The following is a 19200-nucleotide window of genomic DNA, read 5'->3' as shown; positions in this document are numbered from 1 at the left end:
GCATATCATATTCTCTCTCATTTTTCCAAAAATTTGACAATTTTGTTTTTCTGCATACTGGGAGAGCTTCTTTAATCAAATCTTCAAGACAGACTTAATTTTCTATGGTGTCAACTCTGTCCCTAAGTACCACCAGTATGGAATCTAATTCTGTTAATGCACTCTTTTCTTTGTAATATTTCTTCAGTTCACTAAGTTCCTTTTTCTCCATAGCTTAATGTTTCTGGATTTTGTCCTATTGAATTTGGACTCAAACTTTTCCAATCCTTGTAGATTTTTGGTCCTTTGCACATTTTGCATCTTCTAGAGAGGTTGATCACAAATATGGTGAACCTTCAGAATTACCGAAGAAACATTTTAAAAATACACATTCCCAGATTCTGCTTTTAGATACTCTTTATTGAAAACATAAAAAGAATGAAAAAAATCTCCTCAGATGAATATGATGCTCAGCAAGGACAATCAAAATAGAAGATGCTGGTATTTGACAACATGCTGTGTGTGATGTGGGCTTGTTTGTGTGTTTGCATGTAATATCTTCTTCTAGCAGCTAAGCAAGGAGAGAACCAAGGAAAACTAGACTTAGTTGTATAAACTAATTAATAATAAGGTAGTGGGGTGTTAAGAATCTCAATTCTGCTCCAAGGTGTCAGTATTGAATATGGTATTCTTGAGTGTTTCTAGAAATTTGTTTTCTGTTAATCTTGGTTTTTCAAAGTTATGTATTGGTTATTTTTTCCTCTATCTTGTATATTTCATGGGAGAATTTAGAGTAGCTACTTCAGGGATTATGAAACCAGAACTGGGTAGATACTTTGAATGACTTCCACATTAGTAAATCAGAATTTTTATTTTCTGGAAGTTTAGAATACAGACTTTTGTGTGTTGTATTCAACACCAAAGTATTCTTCAACAAGAATACTCTTATTTTGTTTGACATTGTATCTTTAAAAATTGGTGTAATTTCTTACACAAATAACTGACCAGCGTTCCTTCTAAAGCCAGATCCCTAAGAATATATATGTGAATGTCAGTACCCCTACAATATGCCATTATTCTTATAGAATATGAATTATATTTTTGAATAACAATAATTTCAGCAAAGTCTATCACCTCTCAAGCAATTTACCTTCAAATTAGTAAATATCTTTATGTAAAATTCCTTTTGCACTGGGCTTATCAAGCAGTTCTCTTCAATTATCTTAAATGTAAATAACAGGGAAGATAGTCTATGTCTGACATAAAAATATTATTACCAAATGGATCCTAAAAGCTAAAGTCTTTCAGCAGTATTAGAAAAAAAAAGGATAAAAGTTATTTTTTAAAAATTTATTTATTTTTGTGGTACGCGGGCCTCTCACTGTTGTGGCCTCTCCCATTGCGGGGCACAGGCTCCGGATGCGCAGGCTCAGTGGCCATGGCTCACGGGCCCAGCCTCTCCGCGGCATGTGGGATCTTCCTGGACCGGGGCACAAACCCGTGTCCCCTGCATCGGCAGGCAGACTCTCAACCACTGCGTCACCAGGGAAGCCCCAGGATAAAAGTTATTTATCAGTATAAGAAAATAGCCCTTAGTATCGCTTCACCTAAAAGTGTCTTTTATTGAAAGGCACGAGAAGTTGCGTAAGTCACTTTTCCAGAGATATTAAGAGAAAAAAAAAAGAATTTCAGTAGGGAAAGAAAGTCTGTATTTGTTTTGAATTTCACCATTTTCCTGAAGTTGAACATTTCCTTTTTGTTTGGAATATTTCTTAGATATATATGGAGCATGAGCAGATGTGCTCACGTAGTTGGAATGTCAACCCCAACTGATTTGGCCAGGAGACCCTGAGTTTCATGGTGTGGTTGATTAATTCAAGTAGTGGGTAAAATGTGTGTCCTGGAGTTGCGGGGGAAGGAGTCCAGCTGGATATGATGCTAGCTCACTCACAACACTCAAATTTCTATCTCTCCCCTGTGTAATGCTTTCATGAATAGTTCCCATAAATATTGAAGTGATTCAACTCATGTGATGCACAGAAAATCAGAGATTGCAGAGGCCTATTATTTAATTTTGTTATTACTTAACTTTAAGCTCCACTTTCAAGCAAAGGGTAGACAGGCTGTGAAGCTGTCAAATATTTTTGTATTTATTGAGTAATTGCATGGGAAAATGATGTTAATTAAACATCTTTAGGATCAGCTCGGTGCTTTGTGACCACCTAGAGGGGTGGGATAGGGAGGGTAGGGGGGAGATGCAAGAGGGAGGAGATATGGGGATATATGTATAGCTGATTCACTTTGTTATAAAGCAGAAACTAACACACCATTGTAAATCCAATAAAGATGTTAAAAAAATAAAAATAAATATTTTGTAGATGTATGTATGTGCACGCATGTATGCATATGCAACTGCATACCCAATTTCCTTAAGGTTTTTAAAATGTAAGAGCTATTCATCATCATTTTCAAATCCCTGGCATATATCTTCTTAAGAAACAAACATGTCCATCATATCCAATAAACACCATCACCCCCAATCCATAGTTGGAATGATTACCTCAAACCATTTTTGGTGAACTCAGGAATTACGTCCTCCCAGATAACTGGTTGGGAAATGAATTAAAGGAATATTCCAGAGCAAAAGTTAGTTCAAGGTCACAAGGATTTATCAGAGTTGAAAATTATTATAATAAACAACACTGGTTATTCATTTGTTCATTCATTCATTCCTTCATTCAAAAAAATTCATTAAGTTACTACTATGTAAGTCAGAAACTCTAAAAGACTCAGAAGTCCACTGCATTAATGATTTTTGTCCAGTCTGCTTTTTCACTTTAGAAATTAAATAGCCAGAGAGTGACGTCACAACATGACCAAGTAAGATATCCCCCACCCATATCACCCTCTCAACAACAATTTGGCATCCATCCACAGACAAAAGTGCCTTTGCAGGAGCTGTGGGATCCAGCAAAGGACCTGAAAGGAGTCTCACACAGCTCTGCATCAGGTAATAGGAATACAGAGCCCAATCCCAGCTGCAGATGCTGCAGGGGCTCATGAACTGGCACCAGTCCCTCTCAGCTATAGTCCTGGAGCCCCTGAGAACAATGTCTTAGACAATCACTCATGAATGAGAGAGCCTTTATTGAAGTCCAGGTTTCTAGTTGAAAAGTTACAGCACACAGTTGGAGCCAAATAATACAAGTTTGGATGTACTGGAGAGGGTGAGAAAAAAAATTTGACTTTACTCATGCCAGTCTTCCCCCAAGGTGGCACAGTTTAGTGCCAAGAGAGACCATCTTGCCCTGCGATTTCACCCAAGAAGGAGGATGAGCATGCGTGTGAATGCCCAGCTTCCCCAGCTGTGGGGGACACTACATTTCTCCTTGTCACATCCAGATTATTGAGCTGCATGACTGGGGTGTGAAAGAGGCTGGGAAAGTGGCAGATAGGAATTTCAAACGGTGTTAAAAGGGATGAGGATCCTACTAACGGCACTGTGAACTCCATCAAAAGTCCACTTGCAAGGCACTAGGGACACCCTGCCTGGCCCATAACTCTGAGTGTCTCAGCCACCCCCACCCCCACACTGTGCACTCCTGGTGGTGATAACAGTGAGTTTTGGAAAATGGCTAGTGAGCACACATGGAAAGTAAACCTGAACCTGCAGGCCAGGAAGACACCACAGACTTGAGTTTTAGCCTCACACTGGAGAAAGCAAAAGAGAGGATGTCAGCACCCAGGTAGTGTGCTGTAGGATCAAAAGAAGGCAACAAGCTTGCGAGCTCTGCCAAAAGAGGGAGCAAGAAGCATGGGCAGGTATATCCACAGAAAGTCCAAAAAAGCCTCAGAATCCCTAGCAGGGCTGAGGGAATGTACTTCTCTCCCATAATCAGACAGTAAAGACTAGAGGAGGTGACCGCCACTTCAAATGCAAAGACAGCAGTAGACAACATCAAGGAACATGAGAAATCCAGGAAACATGACGTCACTAAAGGGTCACAATAATCTCCAATCCCAACAATATGTACATCTGCAATCTACCCAATAAAAAATTCAAAATAGCTCTTTTAAAGAAGATCAATGATCCAAAAGAAAACACAGAAAGACAATTAAGTGAAATCTGGAAAATAATACATGAACAAAATGAGAAAACAAAGATATAGAAACCACTTAAAAAGAACCAAACAGAAATTCTGGAGTTGAAGAATACAATAAATTAAATGAAATGCAGCTGAGACTACCAGCAGCAGAATGCGTCAAGCAGAAGAAAGAATCTGTGAAATTGAACTGTGAATTACACAAGACTTGTGAAATTATCCAGGAGAAGAAAGAAAAAAGACTAAAAAGTAAAGATGGAATAAGTGAACAGTGGATTACCATCAAGAAAAACAATCTGCAAGTTATTGAAGTTCCAGAAGGAGAAGAGAGGGAGAAGGAGGCAGAAAGCTTATTCAAAGAAGTAATGATGGAGAGATTGGTTCAAGACGGCGGAGTGGAAGGACGTGCTCTCACTCCCTGCGAGAGCACCAGAATCACAACTAACTGCTGAACAATCATCAATAGGAAGACACTGGAACTCACCAAAAAAGATACCCCACATACAAATACGAAGGAGAAGCCACAATGAGATGGTAGGAGGGGTGCAATGACAGTAAAGTCAAGCCCTATAACTGCTGGGTGGGTGACTCACAAAATGGAGAACACTTATACCACAGAAGCCCACCCACTGGAGTGAAGGTTCTGAGCCCCACGTCAGGCTTCCCAACCTGGGGGTCCAACAACAGGAGGACGAATTCCTAGAGAATCAGACTTTGAAGGCTGGCTGGATTTGATTGCAGGACTTAGACAGGACTGGGGGAAACAGAGACTCCACTCTTGGAGGGCACACTCAAAGTACTGTGTGCATCAGGACCCAGGGAAAGGAGCAGTGACCCCATAGGAGACTGAACCACCTACCTGCTAGTGTTGGAGGGTCTCCTGCAGAGGCGGGGGGTGGCTATGCCTCACCAGGAGGACAAGGACACTGGCAACAGGAGTTCTGGGAAGTATTCCTTGGCGTGAGCCCTCCCAGAGTCTGCCATTAGCCCCACCAAAGAACCCAGGTAGGCTCCAATGTTGGGTAGCCTCAGGCCAAACAACCAACAGGGAGGAAACCCAGCCCCACCCATCAGCAGACAAGTGGATTATAGTTTTACTGAGCTCTCCCCACCAGAGCAACAGCCAGCTCTACCCACCACAAGTCCCTCCCTCAGGAAACTTGCTGAAGCCTCTTAGATAGCCTCATCCACCAGAGGGCAGACAGCAAAAGCAAAAACAACTACAATCCTGCAGCCTGTGGCACAAAAACCACATTCACAGAAAGATAGACAAGATGAAAAGGCAGAGGTCTATGTAACAGATGAAGGAACACAATAAAACCCCAGAAAAACAACCAAATGAAGTGGAGATAGGTAACCTTCCAGAAAAAGAATTCAGAATAAGGATAGTGAAGATGATCCAGGACCTCAGAAATACAATGGAGGCAAAAATCGATAAGATGCAAGGAATGTTTAACAAAGAACTAGAAGAATGAAAGAACAAATAAACAGAGATGAACAATACAATAACTGAAATGAAAAATACACTAGAAGGAATCAGTAGCAGAATTACAGAGGCAGAAGAACAGATAAGTGACCTGGAAGACAGAATGATGGAATTCATTGCTGTGGAACAGAATAAAGAAAAGAGAATGAAAAGAAAGGAAGACAGCCTAAGATACCTCTGGGACAACATTAAACACTCCAACATTTGCATTACAGGGGTCCCAGAAGGAGAAGAGGGAGAGAAAGGACCTGAGAAAATATTTGAAGAGATTATAGTCGAAAACTTCCCTAACATGATAAAGGAAATAGCCACCCAAGTCCAGGAAGTGCAGAGAGTCCCATACAGGATAAACCAAAGGAGAACCATGCTGAGACACAAAGTAATCAAATTGGTAAAAATTAAAGAAAAAGAAAAATTACTGAAAGCAGCAAGGGAAAAACTACAAATAACATACAAGGGAACTCCCATAAGGTTAACAGCTGATTTCTCAGAAGAAACTCTACAAGCCAGAAGGGAGTGGCATGATATATTTAAAGTGATGAAAGGCAAAAACCTACAACCAAGATTACTCTACCCGGCAAGGATCTCATTCATTCGATGCAGACATCAAAAGCTTTACAGACAAGCAAAAGCTAAGAGAATTCAGCACCCACAAACCAGTTCTACAACAAATGCTAAAGGAACTTCTCTAAGTGGGAAACACAAGAGAAGAAAAGGACCTACAAAAACAAACCCAAAACAATTAAGAAAATGGTCATAGGAACATACATATCGATAATCAACTTAAACGTGAATGGCTTAAATGCTCCAACCAAAAGACACAGGCTCTCTGAATGGATACAAAACCAAGACCCATACATATATTGTCTACAAGAGACCCACTTCAGACCTACGGATACATACAGACTGAAAGTGAGAGGATGGAAAAAGATATTCCACGCAAATGGAAATCACAAGAAAGCTGGAGGAGCAATACTCATATCAGATAAAATAGAATTTAAAATAAAGAATGTTACAAGAGGGCATCCCTGGTGGCGCAGTGGTTGAGAGTCCGCCTGCCGATGCAGGGGACACGGGTTCGTGCCCTGGTCTGGGAAGATCCCACATGCCGCAGAGAGGCTGGGCCCGTGAGCCATGGCCGCTGAGCCTGCGCGTCCGGAGCCTGTGCCCCGCAACAGAAGAGGCCACAACAGTGAGAGGCCCGCGTAACACACACACAAAAAAAATGTTACAAGAGACAAGGAAGGACACTAAATAATGATCAAGGGATCGATCCAAGAAGAAGATATAACAAGTATAAATATTTATGCACCCAACATAGGAGCACCTCAATTCATAAGGCAACTGTTAACAGCTATAAAAGAGGAAATCGACAGTAACACAATAATAGTGAGGGACTTTAACACCTCACTTACACCAGTGGACAGATCACCCAGACAGAAAATTAATAAAGAAACACAAGCTTTAAATGACACAATAGACCACATAGATTTAATTGATAGTTATAGGACATTCCATCCAAAAACAGCATATTATACTTTCTTCTCAAGAGCGCATGGAACATTCTCCAGGATAGATCACATCTTGGGTCACAAATCAAGCCTTAGTAAATTTAAGAAAACTGAAATCATATCAAGCATTTTTTCTGACCACAATGCTATGAGATTAGAAATCCATTACAGGGGAAAAAATGTAAAAAAAAAAAAACACATGGAGGCTAAACAATACATTACAAAATAACAAAGAGATCACTGAAGAAATCAAAGAGGAAATCAAAAAATACCTAGAGACAAGTGACAATGAAAACACGATGATCCAAAACCTATGGGATGCAGCAAAAGCAGTTCTAAGAGGGAAGTTTAGAGCAATACAATCCTACCTCAAGAAACAACAAACATCTCAAATAAACCATCTAACCTTACACCTAAAGGAACTAGAGAAAGAAGAACAAACAAAACACAAAGTTAGTAGAAGGGAGGAAATCATAAAGATCAGAGCAGAAATAAATGAAATAGAAACAAAGAAAACAATAGCAAAGATCAATAAAACTAAAGCTGGTTCTTCGAGAAGATAAACAAAATTGATGAACCATTAGCCAGACTCATCAAGAAAAAGAGGGAGAGGACTCAAATCCATAAAATTAGAAATGAAAAAGGAGAAGTTACAACAGATACCACAGAAATACAAAGCATGCTAAGACACTACTACAAGCAACTATATGCCAATAAAATGGACGACCTCGAAGAAATGGACAAATTCTTAGAAAGGTATAACCTTCCAAGACTGAACCAGGAAGAAATAGAAAATATGAACAGACCAATCACAGGTAATGAAATTGAAACTGTGATTAAAAATCTTTCAACAAACAAAAGTCCAGGACCAGATGACTTCACAGGTGAATTCTATCAAACATTTAGAGAAGAGTTAACGCCATCTTTCTCAAACTCTTCCAAAAAATTGCAGAGGAAGGACCACTCCCTAACTCATTCTATGAGGCTACCATCACCCTGATACCAAAACCAGACAAAGATACTACAAAAAAAGAAATTAACAGACCAATATCACTCATGAATATAAATGTAAAAATCCTCAACAAAATACTAGCAAATAGAATTCAACAACACATTAAAAGGATCATACACCATCGTCAAGTGGGATTTATCTCAGGGATGCAAAGATTCTTCAATATACCCAAATCCATCAATGTGATACACCATATTAACTAATTGAAGAATAAAAACCATATGATCATCTCAATAGATGCAGAAAAAGCTTTTGACAAAATTCAACACCAATTTATGATAAAAACTCACCAAAAAGTGGGCATAGAGGGAACCTACCTCAACAAAATAAATGCCATATACGACAAACCCACAGTAAACATCATTCTCAATGGTGAAAAACTGAAATCATTTCTTCTAAGATCAGGAACAAGACAAGGATGTCCACTCTCACCACTATTATTCAACATAGTTTTGGAAGTCCTAGCCATGGCAATCAGAGAAGAAAAAGAAATAAAAGGAATTCAAATTGGAAAAGAAGTAAAACCGTCACTGTTTGCACATGACATGATACTATATACATAGAGAATCCTAAAGATGCCACCAGAAAACTACTAGAACTAATCAATGAATTTGGTAAAGTTGCAGGATACAAAATTAATGCACAGAAATCTCTTGCATTCCTATACAGTAATGATGAAAAATCTGAAAAAGAAATTAAGGAAACACTCCCATTTACCAATGCAACAAAAAGAATAAAATACCTAGGAATAAAAGTACCTAGGGAGACAAAAGACCTGTAGGCAGGTAACTATAAGACACTGAAGAAAGAAATTAAAGGTGATACAAACAGATGGAGAGATATACCATATTCCTGGATTGGAAGAATCAATATTGTTAAAATTACTCTACTACCCAAAGCAATCTACATATTCAATGCAATCCCTATCAAACTGTCAATGGCATTTTTTACAGAACTAGGACAAAAACTCTTAAAATTGGTATGGAGACACAAAAGACCCTGAAGAGCCAAAGCAATCTTGAGGGAAAAAAAAGGAGCTGGAGGAATCAGACTATCTGACTTCAGACTATACTACAAAGCTACAGTAATCTAGACAATATGGTACTGGCACAAAAACAGAAATGTAGATAAATGGAACAGGATAGAAAGCCCAGAGGTAAACCCACACACCTATGGTCAACTAATCTATAACAAAGGAGGCAAGGATACACAATGGAGAAAAGACAGTCTCTTCAATAAGTGGTGCTGGGAAAACTGGACAGCTACATGTAAAAGAATGAAATTAGAACACTCCCTAACACCATATACAAAAATAAACTCAATATGGATTAGAGACCTAAACGTAAGACTGGACACTATAAAACCCTTAGAGGAAAACATACGAAGAACAATCTTTCACATAAATCACAGCAAGATCTTTTGATCCACCTCCTAGAGTAAAGGAAATAAAAACAAAAATAAACAAATGGGACCTAATGAAACTTCAATGCTTTTGCACAGCAAAGGAAACTACAAACTAGACGAAAAGACAACCCTCAGAATGGGTGAAAATATTTGCAAGCAAATCAACGGTCAAAGGGTTAATCCCCAAAATATATAAACAGCTCACGCAGCTCAATATTAAAAAAACAAACAACCCAAAAATGGGCAGAAGACCTAAACAGACATTTCTCCAAAGAAGAAATACAGATGGCCAAGAAGCACATGAAAAGCTGCTCAACATCACTAATTATTAGAGAAATGCAAATCAAAACTACAATGAGGTATCACCTCACACCAGTTAGAATGGGCATCATCAAAAAAATCTACAAACAACAAATGCTGGAGAGAGTGTGGAGAAAAGGGAACCTTCGTGCACTGTTGGTGGGAATGTAAATTGATACAGCTGCTATGGAGAACAGTATAGAGGTTCCTTAAAAAACTAAAAATAGAATTACCACATGACCCAGCAATCCCACTACCAGGCATATACCCAGAGAAAACCATAATTCAAAAAGACACATGCACCCCAATGTTCATTGTGGCACTATTTCCAATAGCCAGGACATGGAAGCAACCTAAATACCCACTGACAGATGAATGGTTAAAGATGTGGTACATATATATAATGGAATATTACTCAGCCATAAAAATGAATGAAATTGAGTCATTTGTAGAGACGTGGATGGATCTACAGACTGACATACAGAGTGAAGTAAGTCAGAAAAAGAAAAACATATATCATATATTAACACATATATGTGGAACCTAGAAAAATGGTACAGATGAAATGGTTTGCAGGGCAGGAATTGAGACACAGATGTAGAGAACAAACAAACGTATGGACACCAAAGGGGGAAAGTGGCAGGGGTGGTGGTGGTGTGATGAATTGGGAGTTTGGGATTGACATATATACACTAATATGTATAAAATGGATAACTAATAAGAACCTGCTGTACAAAAAAATAAATAAAATAAAATTCAAAAAAAAAAGAAAGAATGATGGAGACCTCCCCAAATCTGAGGACAGATTTGGATACTCAAGTTCATGAAGCTCATAGGTCACCGAACAAACTTAACTTAAAAGATCTTCTCTAAGACCATTTAATGAAACTGTCAAAAATCAAAGACAAAGAGAACCTTAAAAGCAGAAAGAAAAAAGAATCTTGTAATTTACAGGGTAACCCTGATAAGGCTATCGGCAAATTTCTCAGTAGGAATCTTATAGGCCAGGAGAGAGAAGGAAAATATATTCAAAGCAGTAAAAGAAATAAAAACCTGCCAGTCAAGAATACTCTATACTGGCAAAGTTCTCTTTTGGAAATGAAAGAGAGATAAAGATTTTCCTCACAAAATAAAGCTGAGGGGGTTCATCATTACTAGACTTGTCTTTCAATAAATGCACAAAGGGGTTCTTCAAGCTGAAATGAAAGTAGCATGAAAACATATGAATATATACACTGCACTGGTAAAAGTAAGCATATAGTCAAATTTAGAATAATACTATAATATGGTGGTGTGTTAACCACTTCACTCTAGTATAAAAGTCAAAGAACAAAGGTATTAAAAACATCTATATCTATAGTAATTTCTTAACGAATACACCATATAAAAAGAGGTAAATTGTGACATCAAAAATATAAAAGGAAGTGAGAAGAAGTTTTTGTGTGCAAGTGAGGTTAAGTTGTTATCAGGATAAAGTAGACTATTATAAGATATTTTATGTAAGCTTCAAAGCAAAGCAAAACCTACAGTAGATATACAAAAGATAAAGAAAAGGGAATCAAAACATACCACTACAGGTAATCATCAATTCACAAAGGAAGGCAACAAGAGAAGAAGAAAGGAACAAGGGCACTACAAAACAGCTAGAACAATTAATAAGATGACAGTAAGTCCTTACCTATCAATAATTACTATAAATGTACATGGTTTAAATTCTCTAATCAAAGGGCATAGAGTGGCTGGCTGGATTAAAAGACCTAGCTAACTGCTGCCTACAAGAGATTCATTTCAATTTTAAGGACACACATACTCTCAAAGTGCAGGGATGGAAAAATATATTTGATGCAAGTGAAATCAAGAGAACAGGAATACCTATACTTATGCCAGACAAAGTAAACTTTAAGTCAAAAATAGTAACAGGAGACAAAGAAGGTCATTGTATAATGATAAATAGGGGTCAATTCATCAAGGATATGTAACAATCATGAATATATATGCATTGACATCAAAGCACCAACATTATATTAAGCAAATCCTAATTTCTGAAGGGAGAAATAGGTACAATACCATAATAGTAGGGGACTATATTATCCCACTTTCAACAACAAATAGATCATCCAAACAGAAAATCAATAAGGAAACACTGAATTAAAGTATACCTTAGTCCAAATGGACCTAAAAGACAAATATAGAAAAAATATATTCCATCTGACAGCAGCAGAATACACATTCTTCTCGAGCACACAAGAAACATTCTCTAGGATACGTCAGATAAAAAAATAAATCTAAGCAAATTTAAGAAAACTGAAATCATACCAAGTATATTTTTCAACTACAGTGTTATGAAACTAGAAGTCAGTAATTGAAGGAAAACTGAAAAATTCACAAATATGAGGAAATTAAACAACATACTCCTGAAAAATCAATGGGTCAAAGAAGAAATCAAAAGTAGAATAAAAAAATATATCTTGAAAAAAACTGGAAGAGAAACACAGCATGCCAAAACTCAATGGATGCAAAAAAAGCAGTTCTAAGAGAAGTTTATAGCAATAATAACAAAATACACATCCTTTCATGGCAAACTCTAAACAAATTAGGTATAGGAGGAACATACTTCAACATAATAAAGGTCATATATGACAAGCCCACTGCTAACATCATACTCAATGATAAAGGTTCAAAGTTTTTCCTTTAAGATCAGGAAAAAGACACAGGTGGGCACACTCACCACTATTCTTGAACACAGTGCTGGAAGTCCTAGACAGAGCAATTAGGCAAGAAAAAGAAAAGGCATCCAAATTGGAAAGGAACGAGTAAAACTGTCTTTGTTTACAGATGATATGATGTTATATACAGAAATCCCTAAGACTCCACTAAAAAACTGTTTGAACTAATAAATGACTTCAGTAAAGTTGCAGGATACAAAATCAACATATAGAAATCAGTTGTTTTTCTATACACTGACAATAAAATAGCTGAAAAAGAAAGAAGGAAAACAATCCCATTCACATCAAAGAGAATGCAATACTTAGGAATAAATAAAATGTATTGATTGACTATTCCACCCAGTCACAGGAAGCAACATCTTCCATGGTTACTAAAATTTCCCTTGAACAATGCCTCTCTCCTTCGTACGTGAAAGCCTTTGAGAAATTTCCTTGTTTTGCTGGTTTACCAGCAGGTCCCACCAATGTAGTGATCCCTGGACATCAAATAGCCTTCTTACTCTCATATACCTGGAAATGATAAAAGCCAAGCAATAAAACCAGAGTAAAAGCAATATTATTATTGTCATAGGCCGAAAGAGTCTGGCTGAGGAAGCCTGGTATGTGCCTCTACATTCAGAAGAGTAGCTTTGATAGACAACATCATGAGGCTAGTGGTTGAACTTCAGAAAAAAAGTCTAGAATATTCTATGGAATAGGTCCTTCTTTCATTAGCTAAAATTCTCCTACTGGAATATAACTGTTAGGACTCCACAGAAGTGATGCATTTTAAAAAATTAATTGTATGCATACACATATTTGAATTTACAGAATTTATTTTCCTATATTCATTGATTTTTTTTAATGATCTCTTCTGATCTCAAATTAAATGATTTTTTCCCCCAAAAGAACTATGATTAAGGTCACTGATTTATAAAAAAGAATTCCTTTACTCTGGTACCAATCTGGTTCGCTACAATGGTTGACACGGTATTATTTTATTATCCTAATGGTTGACACAATGTCTTTATATTATTTCCGATGGTCCGAAATCCTCTTGGATACTTGGTCTCTTTGGTGATCATTTAACTTTGATTTCTTCTACATATACCACAGTGGAATGAACCACCGTTAGTGACTGGAATGTCGGTCTTTGTTGTAGACCTGATAAAGCCTTATCTAAAGGCCCTGAGGAGGGGGTGACTCCTTCCCTGCAGGGGAAAGAGATGTGTTCTGTTTTCTCATGCTTGGAATTGACAGAAAGCAAATAAGAAAGAGGCCTGCTAAGCCTGAGGTTACTCAAGGCTTGGCTGGTGATAATTGGTGACTGTGGAGCCATTCCAGAGCCTCCAAATTTACATCCAGAAAAACTCAGTTTCTAAAACTATGCAGCCCTCCAGGGAGGCCACCATGAGACCCTGGGGGATAGTGGGCAAGGAAGACCCATCTGAATGGCAGACATGGGTGATGCAACTGGTTAACCAAGGAACATCCTACACTGACAAACCAAGAATTCTACTCCTGCCCAGCAGAATTTGATATGTATTAGTATCAGTGATTTCTGTTTGTTTTCCATTCTCTCTATTCCCAAGTGGTAGTTTTCCCTTGGATTCATGCTTCCTGTTGTTTCTCTGTCGTTCTATATCGTGGGAGTACAGACAGATAACTTGTTTTTTAAAGCTATGAGTTGCTAAGCCAAGAGGAGCAGCTGAGTCTGGGTCTGATGGAGATGATGTCATCCCCAGATGTGGTCACAGGGTGAGGCTTTGAGGTGGGCTCCCTTCAGGAAAGAATGAATGCATGTCACCCAAAATGTATAAATGGGAAGAACGGGTTTGTGTACGTTGGAGAGCCAGGGAGATAAATGACCCTTAATTTTCTCTACTATAGGCCAAGAAGCTAAAATGCTCATCATCCTAGAATCTCTTGCAGCTAAGGGGGAAACCATATGACTCAGTTTTGGCCATTGAGATGTAAACATAAGTTCCTGAGCTAGGATTCTGGAAAAGCTTTTAAAACTTCAGAATCAGCCTTATGATTCTTCAGCCTTTTGCCCTTTTCTTTTTCCTGGCTTAAATGTGGATATAATAAGTGGTACTTTAGAAAAGAACATGTAAATGTACGGATGAAAGCCACATATAAAGAATCACAGAGCAGCCTCGACCCTTGATGGCACCCAAAACATTTTGCCCTTCATTGCTTATCTACAGCTTTCTTAATGAGTAAAATAAACACCTACAAGGTAAGCTATCGTTAGTTGGTTTTTCTCAGCTCTTTTCCTTTTATGCTTGAGACATATTCCTTGGCAAATGACTATCTTTTAAATCCCCTAAAATTGGCAAGAGTAGCAACAACCAATATTTTTAATCCAGAGCTGTAGCAATCCCAGGAGATAAATCATATGCTGAAAATCCAGAATAAGAAAGCAGTTTTATTCAGTGTTGATTCTCCAACACCTAGCACAGTGCCTGGCACTTAGCAAGCAATAAAAATGTTTGTCCGGGGCTTCCCTGGTGGCGCAGTGGTTGAGAGTCCGCCTGCCGATGCAGGGGACACAGGTTCGTGTCCTGGTCCGGGAAGATCCCACATGCTGCAGATTGGCTGTGCCCGTGAGCCATGACCACTGAGCCTGCACGTCCGGAGCCTGTGCTCCTCAATGGGAGAGGCCACAACAGTGAAAGGCCCACGTACTCCAAAAAAAAAAAAAAAAAAAAAAAAAAATTCTTAGGGCTTCCCTGATGGCGCAGTGGTTGAGAGTCCGCCTGCCGATGCAGGGGACGCGGGTTCGTGCCCCGGTCCGGGAAGATCCCACATGCAGTGGAGCGGTTGGGCCCGTGAGCCATGGCCGCTGAGCCTGCGCATCCAGAGCCTGTGCTCCGCAACTGGAGAGGCCACAACAGTGAGAGGCCTGCGTACCACAAAAAAAAAAAAAAAAAAAAAAAAAAAAAAAAATGTTTGTCCGTTGATCCTATTGATTGTATATTTCAGAAAACTTTTTAAATAAAGTAACACTTAAAGCATATATCAGGATTTATAGAAAGTTCAGTAACAAATTTGAATTTAGTGCATAACAATATTTATTGAATAATTAACATGTATTGAATTGTAATCTAAACACTATACTAAATTCTTTGTGTTTATTTTTAGTTAATTTTCACAGCAGTCCTATAAACTAAGTATTATTATTGGAGAATTTCAGAGGTATTTAAATAAGTTAGACAAGGTCACACAGCCAGGTGGTATGAGAGCCAGGATTCAAGGCCAAGTATATCTCCCTCCAAACATATGCTCTTAATCACTATGTATTAATAAAATATTTTAAATCTGCTCTCCTAAAAGAAACACCCTTTGATCCCTAAAAACCCTTTCTGGCAGAACAGCAAGTACACAGAAAATGTCAGTCTATGTTAATGGCTATACATTATTAATCAATTACCACTTACTGGATGAGTTATTAATTCCTCCTTGTTGACAAATCAGTTGACTATTTCATATGCACACATTGGAGTAAGTTAGCTAAATAAAGTGATTCACTTGGAGCATTTCATGTTTGCTCCAGGTTGCTATTGGGAACCTCGGTTATTTGTGGCATTTTTGCTCAAAAATCCTGGAGTTATTAAAATCTGGCCCCACAGACTGCAGAGTAGGATATTGATAAGAACAAGGATGCAGGTGGCAATTCAGTAGATACTTAAACGGCAAAAAATGTAGTGCAAGTTTCCCACACCTTGCAGACTGCAGGTTTATATGATAATAAACAATTATCACCAGGGGATAAGGCCATGAAATCCAATAGCGCAGTGAGAAATCTACTAATACAGGTGGTCAAGCTTGTTCCATTTCATTGTCAAAGGGAGGCTATTTACTTGCTTCCAGTAGTTCAATTACAGAGTCATTTACTGCTGAAAGTTTTCCAGTAGGCAGATGTAGATCTACAGCTCTGGGCTTTACATTCAAAATCAGTGAGGAAAAAGGGAATAAGAATCTCCTCCACAGACAGCATAGTTGATAAGGTAGAGATCTGTAAGCAACTCCAGAAATAAAATAAGTGCCTTTAAGCATCCCAGTTGGAATCTCCTTACTGTGTATAGTGGGCATGGGGAAGGGTCAAGATGCTGACTATAATTACTGATTTTTTAGAAGCTCTTTAAAATATTTTCCCTTTGATAGTTTTCTGTCTAGATGAGATACCAGTGGTTGGTGTGTGTGTGTGTATGTGAAAAATAAAGAGAGAGAGAGAGAGAGAGATTCCTTGTGTACCAAAATGCTCAGAAACAGAGGGAAAATATTCACAATGGATCCTCAGTAGTTATAAAATCAAAGACAACTTTCTTTTCCTCTTGCGCAAGATAAAAGTGGTTTTTATCCAACAAATAACACTATGTGTGTGTGTGTGTGTGTGTGTGTGTGTGTGTGTTCTGAGGACATTTGAAACAGTGGAGATTATACAGACTGTAATCATTATTTCTAAACTGCCACAATCTAGCAATTTCCAAAATTTGGCAGTGTATCCATAGACTAGATCAAAGATATGTCAATAACAAGGGTTTTTCTTGAGCATGTTTTTCATCATTTTCTTGTCAATAGGTTCTGCCTTTCAGTTGAAATTCAATTTATATTTTGCATACACCTAACCACTGTAATTTTATCACTTGTTTGCTGGGCATAAGAAGCCACAGCTTAAGTGGCCAAGTAACTTGACTCTTGTCAAGTAACCTTTAAACCAAGACACGTATGTAATTCCCTTATTAATTACAAAGATTAACTTCATCAATCTTAGTTCATGACCAAATTCAAAACTTCCAGGCACAATCATGATAAGAAATACACAGCTGAAAGATTTTAAATTCTAATTTATCCCACCTTGAAAAACAATTAAGGTGTCATAAAGGGCAATGAGTCCACCAAAGTAATCTCTACGGGAAGTGACCCACAACAAAAGGTTAACAGATAGGGGAGGTATCAGCTTGCTAGAAGACAACTGAAGATGAAGAAAACCAAATATACCACCTCTAGTTATTGGATGCTGAAATTGGAAAATGTCATCAGAGAATTTTAGCAATGATAATAAAATCCAAATGACCAAAAATTTGACAACTTAGTCAATATAACTCAGCTCTCTGTGGGAATAGTTAAGAGTAAGTGTATACATAAATATGGCATAAAAGCATTAGATCAGGATTTCAAGATCTATTGGCTTTTCTACCTAACTTTTGAGAATCCAAAGATCAACACATTCACTGGTAGTAATCAGAAAACTTAAGTTGCATGTGAATAATTAATGGTCCAAAATGACCATTATTTTAAAACAAATATGTACCAAGCATCCCTATGCTATAACTAATTTTTTAAACTTTTTATTTGGAAATAATCATAGATTTACAGGACGATAGTATAGAGAGATCCCCTGTACCCTCCACCCAGTTTCCTCAAAGGTTATATCTTACATAATTTTAGTACAATATCGAAACCAGGAAGTTGACATTGTGTGCACAATATGTGTGCATGTCACTTTTATCATATCTGTAGATTCTTGTATTTACCACTTCAATCAGGATACAAAACTATTATAAATGATTTTATTTGTTTTCTTGAATATAAAAGTGCATTATAATGTCAGGTAGAAAGTTCCAAACTACTTGTTTTACAAAACAATCACAGCATATTGAAAATGATTAATATTTAGGAAATTATTATCTAAGAAAACTCTATTTATAACGGCCGAAGTGAAATTCTAGCAATACAGACAACATACATTTGTGTTAAACTTATCTCCCTGCACAGATTAGACCACCCCATCATTCAGCGATTGGCTCTCCGCAGCATGAGAGTGAGGGAGTTTTCAACACGTAGTTTATCAAAGACATCTTACTGAGAACTGTACTCCTCCAAAACTGTTTACTGGTGAAAGCCCCAGATACACACATGCGTATACACACACCGCTCTGGTCTGGGGTAAAACAGAGCACTTCACAAGTGCCTTTAAATCACTAATAAAGTTACTATAATAAAGGAGAACATTAATAAATATATACAAAGAATTAATGAAATAAACTAGCCAGATTCTTCCAAGCCAAGGCTATCATGGGGTTTCTTATTTTCCCTAACAAGTAAACATAATCCAAATTGTTGCAAACTCCAATTCGATTCAGCTCATGGCAGTGGAAAAATATATGATCACAAAAGAAAAAAAAGTCAGAATCGAAACACCATTCTTACCTTGGCCATTTGTGCCTGCACGCCATTTGCCTTGAGAGACGCTACCGCTTTCTGTGCAGCTGCCGGACTGTCAAAATCTACAAAACCATACCCTGTGAAAACACAAAGACCCTGGTTAGTATTGAACCATAGACCTCAATCTATGGCCCTTAACATGTCAGGAAAGATACCACAATATCATTCAACATAAAATAGTCACTCGCTTATTTTCTAGAGGTTGCTTTTGATATTGGTTATGTAATCAGCAAGCTGATTTAGACTAATTTGGTGAGTAAGGTAATATATTATTTAACCATGTTCTTCTTTCTTCAGTGGATTTGCTGCAAGAATGAGGAACACAAAATGCTGAAAAATAAAGAGAAGTTTATCTCGAAAGTTAATTTTCAAAAAAAAAAAGTTAGTTTTCAAAACAACTGACGGTAATAAAAGCCATGATAGAACCAGCATGAAGTTAGTACAAGCAACCTCAACAGTTTCTGGT

The 19200-nt window shown here is 37.7% G+C and overlaps 1 protein-coding gene across 3 annotated transcripts in view; it reads right to left on the bottom strand.

Moving 5' to 3' along the window:
* RBMS3 (RNA binding motif single stranded interacting protein 3) overlaps window positions 1-19200 on the bottom strand; it is a 714611-nt gene that overhangs the window by 374419 nt on the left and 320992 nt on the right. For all 3 annotated transcript variants that reach the window (XM_060022086.1, XM_060022083.1, XM_060022084.1), the window contains exon 4: window positions 18720-18811. In XM_060022086.1, coding sequence (XP_059878069.1) covers window positions 18720-18811 — 92 coding nt within the window. The remainder of the gene's footprint in view (window positions 1-18719; window positions 18812-19200) is intronic.

This window comes from Delphinus delphis, chromosome 10 (genome assembly GCF_949987515.2).
Source record: "Delphinus delphis chromosome 10, mDelDel1.2, whole genome shotgun sequence".
NCBI classification, from domain to species: domain Eukaryota; kingdom Metazoa; phylum Chordata; class Mammalia; order Artiodactyla; family Delphinidae; genus Delphinus; species Delphinus delphis.
The sequence above is the reverse complement of the archived record's forward strand: the minus strand, read 5'-3'. Positions and strand labels throughout refer to the sequence as shown.